The sequence below is a fragment of the Sander lucioperca genome, chromosome 21, assembly GCF_008315115.2.
Source record: "Sander lucioperca isolate FBNREF2018 chromosome 21, SLUC_FBN_1.2, whole genome shotgun sequence".
NCBI lineage: Eukaryota > Metazoa > Chordata > Actinopteri > Perciformes > Percidae > Sander > Sander lucioperca.
In genome coordinates this window covers 14,091,593-14,107,491 of record NC_050193.1, presented here as the reverse complement: position 1 = coordinate 14,107,491, position 15,899 = coordinate 14,091,593, and the positions used below count along the sequence as shown (strand labels likewise).

The 15,899-nt window shown below is 39.8% G+C and overlaps 1 protein-coding gene across 2 annotated transcripts in view; it reads left to right on the top strand.

Annotated features, from left to right (window-relative positions):
• LOC116065432 (alpha-1,6-mannosylglycoprotein 6-beta-N-acetylglucosaminyltransferase B-like) overlaps window positions 1-13,033 on the top strand; it is a 51,695-nt gene extending 38,662 nt beyond the window's left edge. Inside the window, exons 12-18 of one of the 2 annotated variants that reach the window (XM_031320944.2) lie at window positions 1,569-1,574; window positions 4,014-4,169; window positions 4,374-4,520; window positions 4,645-4,761; window positions 7,655-7,729; window positions 10,789-11,054; window positions 12,526-13,033. In XM_031320944.2, coding sequence (XP_031176804.1) covers window positions 1,569-1,574; window positions 4,014-4,169; window positions 4,374-4,520; window positions 4,645-4,761; window positions 7,655-7,729; window positions 10,789-11,054; window positions 12,526-12,724 — 966 coding nt within the window. In that variant the 3' untranslated portion in view covers window positions 12,725-13,033. The remainder of the gene's footprint in view (window positions 1-1,568; window positions 1,575-4,013; window positions 4,170-4,373; window positions 4,521-4,644; window positions 4,762-7,654; window positions 7,730-10,788; window positions 11,055-12,525) is intronic. The other variant, XM_031320945.2, reaches the window with a different exon arrangement.
• The last annotated feature ends 2,866 nt before the right edge of the window (window positions 13,034-15,899 follow it).

Here is a 15,899-nt window from a genome sequence, read left to right as displayed (position 1 = left end):
TGGTTCAAATGGCAAGTAAGTATCCATCTGTTAGAGAAGAGCAACAGGACATTTCACAACTCTTATGAGAGGCTTCCTACTACCTCTCGGATGTTACCCCAATGACTCTCGTAAAGATGTCCTCTTAAACTAAACACTATACATTTGTTCAGCTTATGTTAAACAGTGTAGTGTTTGGTTGTTTTTGTTACGTTATAAAGAACTGTGTCGAAAATCCTGCTTAGAAATTAGGTATCCTTAAGTGTTAAATACAGTACTTCTACAAAATTAGTACAAATGGTACTGTACAAAACGATTTTTAGGATAAACTAAAAATGTAAATGTATTCTAGGACACTTTCTTAGGCACTGATTGGGTTATGATGCCACCAATTATGATTTTTGACTTGCCAGTGTAAATATTCACTACTGATACAGTGCTGATGTAATATCCTTCTAAAAGCATAATGTCTCCTCTGTTCCTCCCTGGCTCTTCTGTTTTGAATTTGATCGGGGAGGACATTTACACGTTTCAATATGTTTTAGAGTTGATGCAGTTGAATGAGTGTAATCTATTCCCTGTCGAAGAGTTCACAGAGCCTTCACAGGATCAGAGAGAAGTTTAAGAATCTAAAGAGACTCACTCCCGGGAAGAGAGCTTAGCATCTCCTTAAAATGTATTTCAGAGATTGGTCCACGTATTTGACTCGATTTCATCTCAGACTTGGTCCAGGTTGTGCCATGATCTGTTTCAGCAGAGGGCCCTGCGGTTCAAATTGTAGCACACATTAACATTATAATTCCTGTTTACACCCTCCAAAGCTCCCCAGTTGTCTCCATTTTGTCTGACGGGGAGCCCACAGTGTCAGACTTTGAAAACCCGGCGTTAGGGGAGTCATTATACCCCTACACATGACATGAATCAGACAGACAGATTGAATGCATACGTTATAATTGTTGCATCCCAGATGAATCTGATCAAATCAGGATAAATGTAAAGTTTGGAGAACTCACTTTCCTGAGCAAACCTTGACAACGTGCACTGTGAAACACAGTGGTACATTTCCTGCAAAGTTTCTCCTACAGGAATCTGGCCTGAAGTGTGATGGTAGAGGAACAATTGTTTTTGTTTAGAGTAAATTTTCCCTTCGAGCTATTGGCAAGGTTTCTCATTCTTCCTGTAACTTTGAAGTGTGCTGCAGCCTCCCACAAGGTTTGGTTCACTGCAGCTTCGTTCCTGCAATGACATAACATTCCCTGTTTCTCAGAACAAGTTTAGCTGCAGTGTAACATTTGTGCATCTGAAAGATTGTATTGGGTAAAAGACAGAAGTGTAGGGGTCTCTCCAGACAATGAATCCCCCCTGGTTGAGAGCAGTCTCTTCCTCCACATTTTGAGGTTCACATGAGAGATTTGGGGCCTGTTAAGGTGCTATTAGAGGAAAAATGACAAATACTTCATGTCATATTCTCTCTTTTTCTCAACACCTGTCTCCCTCTGCTCCACTCCCCTCCTCTTCATACTTCTGTTCTCACCATGTACTATTCTCTATTCATCATCCCATGATGCATCATTGATGGATCCACACAGCTTCAAGTAAGTACACCTGCTTTTCACTGGCGTTATCGATTCCCTCAATACCAAAAAACACTACACCTTTTGTTGCATTGAAAATATAGTCCACTTCAGTTTTGTTGGCAACTTTTGAATGTCAGAAATAGTTTACAGTGACTTCAGATATTTAAAAAATAACCTGACATTTAGAACTATCACTAAATTATGAACTTTTTTCTGTAATGTAGCACAGAGGAGCACAATAAAATAAAATGTTTAAGCCAATAAATTAATGAAGTTGAGAAGGTTTGTCATACCTTTTTTATTACTATAAAAACTGGGCAATTGTAATTCTTGTAACTTGCAACATACACCCAAGAATGTTTGATTCTTAAAGAGATTTTGGGAGGAATATTACTTTAAGGAGGAATAACCAGGGTTGGGTCAGATTACTTTGAAATGTAATCCATTACTGACTACAAATTGCATGGCAATTATTGTAATCAGCAACGTAATCAGTTGGATTACCCAAAACATAATGTAATCTGATTACTTTAGGATTACTCTTAGATCACTTCAATAAATATGCACCTTAAGTAAAAGACACCACCACAGAATTGATCAATGAATTCTCATTTTATTTTTTCTCTTTATTATTTCATTACATCTAAGAAATCTTTTTGCTCTCATTAAAGCATTCCTAAACTAACTACTAACTAGAAACGTTATTAACTAAAAACGTTACATTTATTACTAAGTACTTTCTTTACTCTGAACATATCCGTAAATGGTGAAATAACTGAAACCATTAGTTTATCATCTTTGGACCACCTGATAGCTATCAATGTGTGAACGATGCCGAGCATGTTCCTGTAATGTTAATGTTAACGTTCAACTCACCTCCAAGTGTTTCTTCAGATTTAAAGTAGATGTTAGCGCCGTTGACAATACTTGCACTTTTGGTTTGCGCAACTTGCACACAACATACACATTATTATCTTTAAATCGAAGTTGTGGTGATATTGCCAACTAGTTACTACTATTTCCCAACTGAAACAGGTCTGTCTTACAACGTCGACGGCTCCTCCATCTTGAGTTTTGATTCAAACCTTTTTCTTGACAAGAAACTACACCGGCAATTGGATGACAGTGACATCAAATTAAAACATAGGCTATCATAAAAGAAGTTGCATTGTTTGCATGATAAAATGTAATCAGGTAATCCTCAACAATGTAACTAATCTGATTACACTTTTTTTTTTATTGTAATCAGGGCTGATTATAATTACTTGATTTTTGTAATCTGATTACGTAATCCAGATTACATGTAATCCGTTACTACCCAACCCTGGGAATAACCCTTGGATGACATTTATAAATGATTTATGCCTTGAAAGCATAGCATTAGTGAATAAATCATAACATCCCCCCCAAAAAACACCTTTTGAGATAAACTAATTCAGTTTTAATGTCAGTGAAATGAGTCAAGCAAATGGTCTCCACCGGGCAACGCGGAAGATAAACATTGATTTAAGTCTTTCATAACTGCACAGGTACTTGATCGTTATCAGTTTGATGATAATAGTGGTAGTGCTAACAAGAACAGACTCAGCTCATTAGATCAGCTTGCCTCATTTCCATGAACCAATACTTTTGTTCAGGCAGGGGTGATACTTTCCCAACACCTTTGGGCTTTTCTCCTCTGCCCTTTTCAAGAGTGGTTGTGTGTGTAATACCGTTGAATCTATTCAATTCCTTTAACTGGTCGTAGCTGGTGTCAGTGCTGCAGGAGAAACTTCACAGGGTTTAAAGTAAAATAGTACAATTTAAAACAAGAAAAAGCAAATAAAAGCATAGCTGGCATCAGATATTCTGTCTTTGCAGTCCAACAAGACAGTGGGCTTAATGCAATCACTTTATAAAAAACTAGCTTTAACTTTGAGCTAAATCCCCATGGCAAATGCTGCTTCAAAGACAGCTCACACTTGGTTGAATTAGCATTGGCAGCGTTTATCAAGCGTTTTTTTATTTAGATTATTTTTTGGGCTTTTTATGGCCTATAATCGACAGGATAGCTTGAAGACAGGAAAGGGGGGAGAGAGAGGGGGGGTACGACACGCAGCAAAGGGCCGCAGATCGGATTCGAACCCAGGCCATTCAAGGACTCAGCCTACATGGGGTGCACACTCTACTGGGTGAGCTAGAGGTCGCCCCACTTTTGTGAGTTTTCAAAACAACATAAGACAACTAAAAGCTCTACAAAGATGCAGAATAATCTGTCCAAACAGCAGGTCAAATTATTTAATATGCAAAGGGCAACGGCCTTAAAACCATGAACACAAAGTGGGCAGTCAAAGGCTTAAACTAACCAATTGGGATCTGGTGCACTGAAAACAAAAATGATTTGATTGCAAATGTAGATGACTTTACATTGCCCCCTTTTTAAGTGCTTAACTTATTTTGCACCTGTATGTCTCAAAGGGAAAGGAAAAGTTCCTTGCCATTCTGAATCGCTACATGGAGATCCATGGGACGGTGTACTATGAGACGCAGCGTCCTCCGGAGGTGCCCGCCTTTGTCAAGAACCACGGTCTGCTGCCTCAGCAGGAGCTACAGCAGCTCCTCAGAAAGGCCAAGGTGGGAACATCACTGAGGCTTTCATGAGCTTGGAAAATGATAACTCAGATGTTTGCATACACACATTCTGGATCATAATGAAATGTTATTGTTGACGTTTTTATGTGTTTGTAGAGTCCAGCTAAGTGTTGACCTGGATATGAGCAGCTCAGTGTATAGACTCATGATCTCCTTCTCCATTTTTTTTTAACTTCTCCTGTCAAGCTGTTCATTGGATTTGGCTTCCCCTACGAAGGTCCCGCCCCTTTAGAGGCCATAGCCAATGGCTGCATCTTTCTACAACCCAAGTTTAATCCCCCTCACAGCTCTCTTAATCATGACTTCTTCAGAGGGAAGCCCACCTCCAGGAAGGTAGATGCTCTTGATGTATTGAGAAAAAACAGCACTTATAATAGCAAATAAATATGCACACAGATCTTGACTGCAATTGTTGAATTGTGATTGTGAATATATATCACATTTCTTCCTCCCTCAGGTGTCCTCTCAGCATCCGTATGCAGAGCAGTATATTGGCAGGCCGCATGTCATCACTATCGACTTCAATAACTCTGAGGAGTTTGATGCGGCCATCCGTGAGATCATGAGGATCAATGTATGTTAATTTATTGGCGTTTGCCAGCCAACCTCAGCACAACTCAGTCAACAAAATAACGGTCTTCTAGTACTCCCAGTACACTTTACACTGCTGCATAATGATTGATATTAATAATAGTTTGGCTTTACAGTCTTGGTTTGACCCACTTTTTAAGCCCTCAGCCTTTAATAGAGCACTTAATCATGGCATCCTGCGTTACAGCAAAATGCTTAGCTGGCTCCGTCTCCGCTCTCCACGCTGCTAATTGCTTGAGATATTGAGCGGCTCAGTTGGTAAACTGTGCCCACACCTGGGTTTACATGGCGGCCTTCCAGAGGCCAACTCCACAGGCAGAAAGCATTGTCCGCAGCAGATCATGTTAATCAATCACGCTGTGCTCAATCTGTCACCAGAACAGCACCGAGTCACAGCCAGGCCTCTCGCAGTGCCTCTACCTGCCAGGTGTGTTAAATAGACCTTGTGTTTCCTGCTGATAGAAGCAAAATGAAGTACCAGTTGTGGCGCTGGCATGTAGTTTAAAAAGTAGATCCTGGGGGAGGCAAAAAACAATACTAATCACACAGGCTGACTGGGCAAGTTTAACCTCACGTTTACTGTAAGAGATGAAATACGACTCAGAGCAGCTTTGTTTTCCATGATCTTGTTGAGCATACCTGATACATACGTGTATATGTACTGTATTTGATTCATACACAATTGAAAAACAAAAACTGAATATCATTTATCATTTGTAATCGTGGTTGAATGATAAATTATAACTAGCGGTAGCTTCATATTTACTGTACAAACCTGAAAGTGGTGTCGATTTTCTTAACTAACTCTTGATAAGACAGTTAAACTGTCAACACCAAAGCACTTTTCCTTTTCGGTCCCCCTACAGGTTGAAAGCGGAATTGTCCATTACCGTAAGACTTATCAGTCCTTCCAGAAAAATGCGGAGTTTTTTTGTGATTGTTGTGGGCAAAAATCCTTGATTATGTGGCACGTTTTCTTAAAAAAATGCGATGGAATATGCGAGATATTTATGCGATGAAATTGCGGGAACTTGCAAAAACTGCGGTTTCATCATCGCTTCATCGCGGGGTTTGCAGCTTTTCGATGATGTTCACGTCGCGTAATTCCGTCGCTTCATAACGTTCCCATGGCAACAGGGGAAAATGGCTGCTCGTGTGTGAAGTAAACGCAACATTTTTCAACTTTCTGCTAAGATATGTGACTTTTTTGCAACAAAAATGCAGGGATTATGAAATCATGCAAGCCCTGCGTATTTAGCGCGGAAATCGGCAATTTATGCGGCGAAAGTGCGGCGTATTTGAAAAAATGCGGCCCCCACATAAATATGCGGACTTTGGCTGATTATGCATTGAATTATGCGATTGCATAATCGCGTTTTAGTTCAATGTAAATGTAGATGGACTGCATTTATATAGCACTTTTCTAGTCTTAACGACTACTCAAAGTGCTTTTTTACATAGTAGCCTATAGTCACCATTTACCGTTCACACACACATACATCCGCTGGTGGCGAGACTGCAATACAAAGTGCCACCTGCTCACCAGATAAACATTCACACACCGATGGCACAGCATCGGGAGCAACTCGGCGTTCAGTGTTCTTGCCCAAGACGACTTAGATGACCACAGTTTAGTATATGTCATGCAGTGTTTAGGTTTAATGAGATACATCCTAGTTTACTTACACCTGCCCGAGCTTACCCACCAGCTGGGTTTTTGTGTGCCTTTTTCTGGACGCGGCTGGTCCCAGCCTAACTCGCCTCCGGAACGTGGAGGAACTTTCATTTTATCGCCATTGATGATGGTATGAAATAATGATAGTTGCTCACATATTTTTGTGGCCGAGCAACGCAATCAGTTTAGGTATATGAATTGCACAGTCATTCTAAAAATGTTTTCCACTGCTGAATTCAAATCGCCCTCTATGAAGCATTTGTTTTCTCTCTCTCTCTCTCAGATTATATTGTATAAAGATGCCCAAAAGGCAAATTGTGTTGTGGAATATCTGATGAAGTGCTGGATACATTTCATTAAACTCAGATGAAATAAAGTAATAAGAGAATGCTAAAAGGAACACAACACTAAAAGGAACCATTTATCAATTTAAAAGCCTGAGTGCTTTAGTGTCTTGATAGTAAACAATGAGATCTCACTTTAGCTACCATGGGAGACATTCATTGCACATTCACATTCTGCACTGGGAATCCTGTCAGAATGTATCCTGATATATGTCCTAATTATTGATATCATCAAAATCGAATAGGTTTCAAAATGCAGTAATTACAGCAATATAAACCTCATCTCCAAACTGCAGTCATTTTTCTACACCACCATCTCTTCCTGTCACCGCTGTATTCCCCACAACACTGTATAGAAAAAAAACACTTGAAAGAAGAGGACAAGCTATTGTTTTCTCACACTGAATTTAAATCCATTTCTTGTCATTAACGAGACAGACAATGAGTGACAGGCTGTAACAGCGACACTGATAAACGGTGCCCAAAGGATGCAGAACTCACAAAAAACATCAGCCTCCACAGCACTGGATGACCTGTGGTCCGCTGTCAGTTTAATCCGTTGTTTGACATATTGATGTAGTCATCACTAAAAAAATAATTAAATCAATTTTCAAAGCTGTCACCTGTGATGCATTAAGTCATGGATTTTAATGTGTGGCTTGTGGGATGATATAAGCCTCTCACAATTACGCTAATGAATGTGTCAGCTTTGATTAACTATTAGATGTGCTCTTCCTGTAATTACAATGGCTTGGTTCTGTGGACACACACACACACACACACACACACACACACACACTCTCTCTCTCTCTCTCTCACACACACAGTTTCATCTGTGTGCACATCTGTGTTTGCAGGTGGAGCCATTCCTGCCCTATGAGTACACCTGTGAGGGGATGCTTGAAAGAGTTCACGCCTACATTCAGAACCAGGTGGGTCTCAAAAGTCAATTTAACCAGCAGGCATGCTGGGTAAGGTCATAATGATGTAATAAAAGTTATTTTTAGGTGCATATGTTGACTCCTAGCATAGTTAAACGTAGCAATTGAAACCAGATTAAACCAGGGTCCCGAAGCAGTGTATTTAGACACGTCTGGCATATTTTAGCAAAAATACAAGTGTTCAGATTGTACTGTACAGATCATACACTCACCAATTGTGGAGACGTAGAATATATATCCTATAGGAGTGGCATAAAGAGATTCTTTGTCTTGAGTACTTTTCTTCTGCTGACATTGGGTCACTGTAGGAGGAAGCTTCAAGCTTAACTTTGAGTATTCATTTAAATAATTTGTGACTTTGGTCAAATTTGTGGTGATGTCTTGTCTGTATTAATTTCAGCCTGTGTTTGGAGGAAAGTTCCAAGGAATGTTGAATGGATGAATGACTGATGATAGTTTAAGAATTAAAACAGCAGTTGGATTATTACAACCGCACAAGTTCCCCTCTCTTTGAAGCATTATGTCCATTCAATTAAATTAATAAGCTATACTTCTATGTACTGTAAGTTCCTGTTTCTGGGATTTCTTAGTTGCTGAGCCACAATGTTTATTCCTCGGCTCCACTGACTGGGTCAGCTATTAAATTATTTGCAGACGACAGCTGCACGTTTAATAGACTAGCACGGTGACTAATTTTTCTCAATGATGGTCCTCGAGGACAGTGATGAAAGAGAAAAGTAAAGCTCATACATAAAAATGGGCTTCCAGCCTTTTACTCACATCAGAATAGGAATTCATCAATAATCAAAATATGCTGTTGTAATTTTACTGAAATCCAGGGAGAGTACTCAGACACAAGTGCAACCAAAAATAAAAAACACACACACACACACACACACACACACACATTCATACCCACACACTCATTTCTATACTGTATTTACAGATGTTGTTGTCCTCTGGTACATCCATCATGTCCTGATGGTTGGTATACTGTCACTGGCAGTGGCAGGTTAAAGAAATGTGTTAGCCTCTACTCTGGCACCAACTCTCCCCAGGCTGTCAGACAGACAGACAGACACACACACACACACACACACACTCACACTCAATGTGCCGTGTCTGACTGAGACTGTGACTGCCCGCCTGACATGTACATTGTCAGACTCCCAATTACACTCTGCTCACTCTCTTCCACTTTTCTCAACCTTCTCTTCCACCATTTCTGACATTTCCGATTTATTTCTAACTTCTATTGCCAACCTCGTCTGACCGAACCTCTTGTCCTCGTTATCTCCCACAATGACTTACTCTCACCTGCAGACGCTGGCAGAGCTCCATTCCCACTCTGATCCGCATACAATGTACTCTTATGGCAGCTCAGTCTCTTCCCCTGTAAACATTGTCTGCATGATGGCACACACTTCACAGTTTTACCTGTCCTATTATTTGTTTTGTTGTATCCCTATAACTTCACTTGGTTGACACTTCTCATTTAACTCAAGAGTGGAGGTCAAACACACACATTTAGAGAGGAAAGAGACAGCATATGGCTGCAACCATATGTAATAGTGCAGTTAATAAAAAAATAAATAAAAAAATTAGAACAATCAGTGAGGACAATTTCTTGTGTGGTCAGATTGACAATGACCAGCTGTTCCTAACAGCAGGGGATTGATCCAACATAGAGCTGAGATACCTGATTGGATGAACATAAAACCTACTGATGATGTCACCATTCCCCAGTATATGACAGATTAACAATAAATGGTGGCTCCAGTGAAATGGGATAAATGCTAATAGCCGATGTAAATGCTTGATGAATGAACTGATTGTTTGTATAGGCCTATTTTACCAAAGTCATTTTGACATGTCACAGCAGGAGGAGCACAGGTGTGAATAATAAAACGATTAATAATAAAATGATTAATGAAGGCTGAATTCCATTTACATTTAGTTGCTTCAGTTTCAGGGTCCTGGTATTGTGCATACTGGCTCACTGTCACACTGGCATACTATGCCAGTTCAAAATCTCTACTGTGAAAGAAGCCTGTTGTGTTTGTTCACTAAACATTTTTCCAAAATGTCCATTTTAGTCATTCCCTGCATTTAAAAATCGTGCAGAACTACAGCAAGTAGTGAGGAAGCAACAAGGTCTCATGAATGATTAAAACAGACGGTTCAAGTTAATGACTCGCCTGCACGTTCTCTTTCAATTAGCGCATAAAATGGACAGTACATGACACGGTTAAACAAAGTTCTATCCAATCTGTGTGGACATCCAACTGCACATATTGCTTCTCCAGACCTCAGCAGTTCTGTTGAGTAAAATATCACTATCAAATCTGCCAAAATAAGACGCAGGTTTGTTTCAGATGTTCTTCTTTCTCCCTTATGTGAAGTATTGGGCATGTTGGTGGCTCATAGTGGTAGAATCAAAAAGACATCATTCTAACGTTGCTATAATTACATATACATGTATCTTGTTAATGACTACCAGAAAGTTCTGGGGATTTTCTAACAAGTCCCATAGACATTAAAATACACTGGTTTTATAAAAAAAATAAAAAAGAAGTGTGAGTGGAAGTGCAGCAGAGAAGGAGAGATTGGAAGCGTAGTTATTGCCTGCGGGCACTGGGAGCCTGTTTAATAAACGGGTCTGCAGGCCAGTGGGACATGTCAGAGAAATGTTATTACCTGGGTCTTATGAATAGCCCCAGCTGGAAGAGGAATCTAATCAGGGCTCTCACCACAGCCTAATTCTGCTTCCAAACCTCATTTGTTATTTGGTGGCATAACTGCATTCATATCATTTCCTGGAAGATTGACAAGGACTTGTCAGCTCTGATATGCACCTTTTGTATCTTAATTGTTCTTTTTGTTATTTCCTCCATCAGCTGTCCAGACGAATGTGTTGCAGAGCTAATTGTATAACTTGTCACTGCTCTGACCTGCCAGCTAAAATAAACTCTACACTCCAAATACAAAGTGTTTGCAATATAACACTGAACACATTACTGATCTGGGTCACTTTATCTTTGAACCTGCAGGACTTTTGTTCCCCTGAAGCTCCATTTCCTCCAGTAAACTCATCCTGGCTGAGCACCCCTCCCGGTCCTTTCGTCCTCCTGCCAAACTCCAGCATCCTGACCTGGGCCTCCAACGCCAGCTCCTGCCCATCCTGGCCACCCCTCAGCGCCCTGCGCCTTTTGGCTTCCCTGGAGGGCCAGTCGTGTGTGACGGCATGCCAGAGTGCAGCACTCATCTGCGAACCTGCCTTGTATCGTTTCATCAACATCAAGGAGGCCTTCAGCGCGTAAGATGTTTCTTCATTCGGATAATTTGTTAATTGACTATGCACAATCTGGCTTTTCATTTGCTCCTATTTATGCACGGCTATGGAAAAATAACACGGCATTATAACAAAATAGTCATGTTTTGCATTTCTTAATGCATCAGAATAAGTGCATTTTTAGACAAAATAGTTGAGATTGTTTTGCACCATCCACTATTGATTACTTTTTGATTGCTTCTCAACTTCATAAAATGCTAGCTGTGTGTTCGCCGTTTTGTAGTGGTGTTCGAATTCTCTGCGGTTAATGCTGCGTTCCAGGCAACCTGTAACCCATGTTTTCACAACCTTCTACCCGTGAAAGTGCCCTGGAGCGGCAGTCAAACACGTAACTTACTACCCATGAACTCGTACCAGATCGTTGTACTAGTTTTTGACATCGCACACACATTAACAACAATGGCGACCCCTGTTGATACTGTACAGATGCCGGTGATTAACGGTGAGAAATAGAAATAAATTGGCAACGTAAAGTAATTCTGCACATTGTAATCAAAACAATACACATACGATTGTGTTCTACTACAGGTTATGTTTATTAAATGAAGCCCCAAATATGTCGCCGACTAGAAATCGCTAGTATCAGCTAGCGCTAGCTCACGTCAACGTTAGGTAGCCGCTAGCTAACGCTAGCTAGAAGGGTTTGTCGTGACTTTGCCTGGAACGCTACGAAGTTGTGAGTAGTGGGGCGACCTCTAGCTCACCCAGTAAGAGCATTCGCCCCATGTTGGCTGAGTCCTGCAGCGGCGCAGGGTTCGAGTCCGACCTGCTGCCCTTTGCTGCGTGTCATCCCCCATCTCTTGCCCCCTTTCATGTCTATCCACTTTCAAAATAAAGAAAAGTTGTGAGTCGTAACTTGAAGTCATAACTTGCATGTCTGGAATGCAGCATAATTTCATTCTCTATTCCAGTCCACTATAAAATACCCACAATGCACTGCTAATTTGAGTGTTCATACGATGTACCCTGCATTTTACTCCCGTATACCACAATGCAACACAGTCCTGTTTTCCCGGTGGAGAAGAAGATGCAGAAGCACCTGCGGAAACTGAAAAGGAAAAGTTTTTCGTTTCGAAACATTGGAAATGTAACATGCAACATTACGTACAACCCTTTACTATTCTCCTGAGTGCTCGCTTTGTTTCAGGGACGTATTAGAAGTATTTTTGTTTCGGTTTGTTTACATGATACATAACCGGCGCATCTGACGCAACAATGTTTTCAGTGAGTGTCCAAGCATGAACACTATATAGGGAATAGTGAGTGATTGAATGAGGGAACGGTTTGGAACACAGCTACTGTCTCCCTTCATTCGTTAAGGTTCTCAAGACAGCACTGTAACATATATATATTTTTTTTAAATACATTAGTGTATGGTATTTGTGAAATAAAAGCCTTCAACGTTGCATCCTAAACTGTCTGTCTTTGTTTCCAGGCTGGACCTGCAGTGTGACGGAGTGGAGTCCGAGATGAACCACCTCTTCCCGGCCTTCTCAGCAGAGCATGCTGAATGTAGCCTGCAGCAGGATCCCCTGCTGTTCAGCTGTGCCGGCTCCAGTGCCAAATACCAGCGCCTTTGCCCCTGCAGGGACTATCGTAACGGCCAGGTGGCACTGTGCAGAGACTGCCTATGACCAGAGGAGGATCTGTGGTTGGAGACTTATTTCTAACACTTGGTGACATCTTGAATCTGTGGTGAAATGCTGTAACACATAAACTTGACCTCTGACCAAGGACTGGCTGGAGGACGAAAATTGTAAGACCATATTACCTCTCAGGGAACTGCATGATTGTACTTTGATCTGGTGGGATTCAAGCCTCAGTTTAAAGGTTTACATGGCTGCATAGGACCACCGTCTACAAAAGTCACAATGAAATGTGTCATTTGATGGATCAGTTAGATTAGTAAAGAAACCATGAGCAATCAAAAGGAAAGCTTTGATAAAAAAAATATATTGCAAATGCTTGAAATTCACAAGTGTGTTTACTCAGTGTTGTGCGAATACCTACAGTATCATAGTGGAGTTTGGATATTTGTACTAGATGCACCCAAAGCTGTTTACACCATGTTGAGATGTACTACTTTACATGTCCTGTATTAATACATTTGTACATAAGTGTTTAATAAAAATACAGGGGAGGAAAAAGTTGTTGCAGTTGTTTAAATTATGATATGGGTGGAAATTATTCTTATTCATTTTCTTTCAGATTCTTTATAAATTACAAGATATCAATCTTTAATGGTCAATTTCACAAAGTACAGTGTGGGGAAATATCCTAATTACATCTTTCGGCTTGTGATTTATGTGTTGTGCTGACTCACACTCAGTTGTTTATAAAGCAGTCTTCCGATACAAGGTAACAATAGTGTTTGGGTTTCCAGAAGTACAGTATTGAGTTTGCTGCATCCATATTTTTTATTACTAACTAAAGCAGGTATTTGCATATAATACATTCACAGAAAGCCATATTGTGTTTACCTTTGTACATTAATATGTACTTCCTTAGGAGAACTAAGTGTGAGAATAGGTGACGGTGACTGATGTCTGGTAGCAGCAGATACAATTACTGTATTACTATTATGCACTGATGTGATTGGTGCAACTCGGCTACAAGGGCATAGCTAATGAGCATCATTACTGAATGCCAGAGTGACTCACTGAGCAAATTCTAATTGTGCTCTCGCGAGAACTCTGGATTTCCAGGGTATCATTTTGTAAGTAATGCTGGCCAAAATCCTAATCAAATTTTTGTCTTTTCAGTACAACCTTTCCCTCCTAAATCTTTCCCCATACTGTCGGCGGCTGCAGAGGCATAATAACACAAGAAATTATGTACTAAAAAGATTGTTTACAAGATACTTGCTTGATGTGTCTCATATCAGCCTGAGCAGACCTTAAAGTGCTCATATTATGATTTTTGCCTTTTTCCCTTTCCTTTATTGTATTATATATCTTTTTGTGCACGTTATAGGTTTACAAAGTGAAAAAGCCCAAAGTCCACCCCAAAGGCACTTACCATCTCCAACAGAAAACACTGTTCACAAACTGCTCCAAACAGTTCTATTGTAGTCCAGCCTTTACTTCAGAGACAAACGTGCAACACTTTGTAACACACGTTATAATGCTCGCCTAGCTGCTAGCATGGCACGCCCTCATACTCTGCAACTGACTAGCTAGCAGTACTTACTGTGCATGTGCGACTCCCAACAAAAATGGTACAGAAGTGAGATGCCTCACTCTGTAGCTAAAACAGAGAGCTCAACACACAGGGTGAAAAGAGGAGCTGCAGCAATGTGCAGTACAACAAATATATGGTGTTTTCTGAAAATTAAACCACATAAACCTATTCTGGTACAACCTCTAAATACAATTATGAACCTGAAAATGAGCATAATATGAGCACTTTAAGAATGTTTCTGCCCAGAGTAGGTGGATTTTTTCCCCCCATCTCTTACAGTAGAATTGTGTTAGAAAGAAATCTCTTCACCACCAGTATGAAGAGGAGGGATGATTACAGCAACCAAAAATTGCACAAATGGGAATGTGAGTATTGTATTAAAATAGACTTTAAATGTGAACCTATCCTTTAAGGACTTCAGGCTGGTAAAAAGAAATATCACCTGAGACCTAGGGAAAACTGCAGCAGGGTTTAATGATTTGTTGGATATGGTGTTATAGATTTACTACCATAGCGTACGAAAGGACTCATTTGAAACCTCTGAATGGTGTCCAACAGTTATCATGCATCACAAAGTGGAAGGCACATTGAAACCATATTGATATAAATAATAGTTTGCCTGCTTGAGGCAAAAAAAGGATACATAATGAGACAGTGTTGGAAACATTTTTTACAAAAAATATGGCAGTTGAAGGCTGTTACTTGCTTGGGGGTAACTACTGTTGCCCCCAAGCAGGTAAAGTTTAATGTTGCTCCAATCGCCCACTCAGAATGTAAAGTCATTATTTTTTGAATTTCTTGAGTTTCTTGACACAGTACGAAATATGGTCAACATTAGCAAACAGGACAGTAACATATTATCCCATAATGTTTCAGATGTGTCACATGGCCATATATATATATATATATATATATATATATATATATATATATATATATATAGTGCTGCTCATAAGTATTCATACCCATGCTAAAGTTGATTAAAAAAAGGAATAAAAAAATCATCTTTTGGAAATTGATCTTAATGCCTTAATTAAAAAAATGAGGAAAAATCCGACCTTTTAAGGACACCAATTTGTTTTGTGAATGAATAATGTATTGTAAATAAATAAATGTTCTTCCTTAAAATACAGGGGCCATAATTATACATACCCCTATTTTAAATTCCCATAGAGGAAGGCAGATTTTTATTTTTAAAGGCCAGTTATTTCATGGATCCAGGATACTATGCATCCTGATAAAGTTCCCTTGGCCTTTGGAATTAAAATAGCCCCACATCATCACATACCCTTCACCATACCTAGAGATTGGTATGGTTTTATTTCAGTTAGCCATATATATATATATATATATATATACAGAAGAAGAAGAAGCTATATACAGAAGCTTTCAATTTCCATTGTAATCCATTTCTCTTCCCTTTGGTTTTGTTTGTGTAGGCCTTATGAATGAAACCATTAGGTGAAGCGAATATTTAATCCCCTTTATAAATGGACATTATAATATGCACAGAAACTATGCAATGTCACTAAAGTCGTTATCGTGTGAGCTGCTGCTCCACTGAAGCTGAAACCCTCCACTAAGATAGGAGGATTTTAATGAGACATTCTCAAAAGACAGAGTTGGAAT